We start from the raw sequence: 1662 nt of genomic DNA on the forward strand, positions 1-1662 counted from the left end.
ATCCACAGCATCTTGCTCATGGGCAGCTGGACGGCCGTGTGCTGCCAGGCCAGGAACTCGTCCACGCGCGCACGGGTGTGCAGGTCCGGCGGGTACCAGTGAGAAGGCGCACTGTACTTGCGGCACAGGTAGGAGAGGATGGCCACGCTGCAGAAGGGCACGGCGGGGCACTGCTCTGGCCTCTTGGAATGCCCCTGTGCCAGCCAGTTCTGGCGGGACCCGGCCCAACTGCTGGGGCTGCAGCCACAGGCAGGCTCTGGGCACCAGCCTCCTCCCAGGGGAAGATGAGCCCCAAGGGCCCTGGGAAATGCCACCCCCAGTGCAGCCAGTCCATCAGTGAGGCAGGGAAGGGAACCCGAGGTGCATGGCGGAAGGCATGGAGGAGGACTGGCCAGGCTGGGCACCACACATGCCCACACTTCAGGGGAGAGGAAGCACAATGAATTTGCAGAAAGGAGACAATTTGAGAGTGACTGGAAGGAGAGTAAGGAGCTCTCGTGGTGCAGTGCCTAAAGCATTTGACTGCTAACCAGAAGGTTGGTGGTTCAAACCCACCAGCAGCTCGGCAGAAGGACGGGGCAATCTACTTCTATAAAGATTTACCACCTTGGAATGGGGGTCGCTATGAGTTGGAGTTCAGTCGATAGCAGTGGGTTTGGTTTGGCTTGGTTTGGTTTGGAAGGTCAGTGGGGTGAGCGAGAGAGACAGCCAGTGAGGTTCTGAGAGAGACCATAACAGCGAGGCCCTGGGAGGTGGCGGAGTCCCGGAGTGATGCAAACCGTTAACACACTGATCAAGAGGATGGAGATTTGAGCTCACCCAGAAAAAAAGCACTGTGATTGATTTCTGAAAAGTCAACCATCAAAAACCCTGTGGTGAGCGGTTCCGCTGTCACACACGCGGGGGCGCTGTGCGTCAGGGTCGACGTGACAGGGCCTGTGGTGCTGGTGGGTGGAGGTGCCAGGGAAGAGTGCCGACGCCCCGCCCCAAGGTTGTGGGTTGCGTAGGCAGCGAATGGCAAGATGGACCCTGAGCTTTACTGAGTGGAGGAAGCCGAGACGTCAGCCAGCCACGCCCCTTGGAGCCTGAGGAGGGCGGAGGGGAGGAGTCATGGCTTACGTCATGCCTGGTGGGGGAGGCAAGCGAGGCTTGCAGTGGGGGAAGGTGGGGAGCTCAAGGTGCCGGGCAGCAGAAGTGTGTGTGGACATCTGAGTGGAGACAAGTCTGGGCCCCAAGATAGTCCTAAGTCTGAGTCCGCTGCCATAATGTCCAAGTTGCAGGGGCAGTTGCACCCTTGAGTAGAGGCGGCAAGCAAGAAGAGAGAAGGAAGAGGAAGTTGGGGAGCAGCAGCCAGGGAGGAGGAGGAGGGTGCCCCGAGGTCTGGAGAGGCAGTTTTCAAGAAGGGAGAAAGGCTGGAAGATGGGGGGGGGGTGTCCCTAACATGGACCTGCATGAGGCCATCTAAGCACCATCACTTTCTCAAGATCTCACGGTAGCCCTGCCAGGTGCCGGGGCTCCTACGTGCACCTGAGGACACTGAGCTTGGAGGTAGAGGTCACCTGCCGGGGGACACCCGGCTCCAAGGGTGCAGGGCTGGGGTTTGACCCCAGCTGCCCGGCCGCTGAGCCCGGCCGCTGAGCTGACACTAGTGGGGCTTGGGGA

At 60.3% G+C, this 1662-nt stretch overlaps 1 protein-coding gene across 1 annotated transcript in view; it reads right to left on the reverse strand.

Moving 5' to 3' along the window:
• LOC103213319 (glutathione S-transferase theta-4-like) overlaps positions 1-1662 on the reverse strand; it is a 16703-nt gene that overhangs the window by 9421 nt on the left and 5620 nt on the right. The window contains exons 2-3 of the mRNA XM_007959143.2: positions 1120-1126; positions 1-237 (exon numbers count right to left, since the gene is read on the reverse strand). Of these exons, the coding sequence (XP_007957334.2) occupies positions 1-237; positions 1120-1126 (244 nt within the window). The remainder of the gene's footprint in view (positions 238-1119; positions 1127-1662) is intronic.

The sequence above is a fragment of the Orycteropus afer genome, unplaced genomic scaffold (genome assembly GCF_000298275.1).
Source record: "Orycteropus afer afer isolate SDZICR_OR568_19922 unplaced genomic scaffold, OryAfe1.0 scaffold01589, whole genome shotgun sequence".
Taxonomy (NCBI): domain Eukaryota; kingdom Metazoa; phylum Chordata; class Mammalia; order Tubulidentata; family Orycteropodidae; genus Orycteropus; species Orycteropus afer.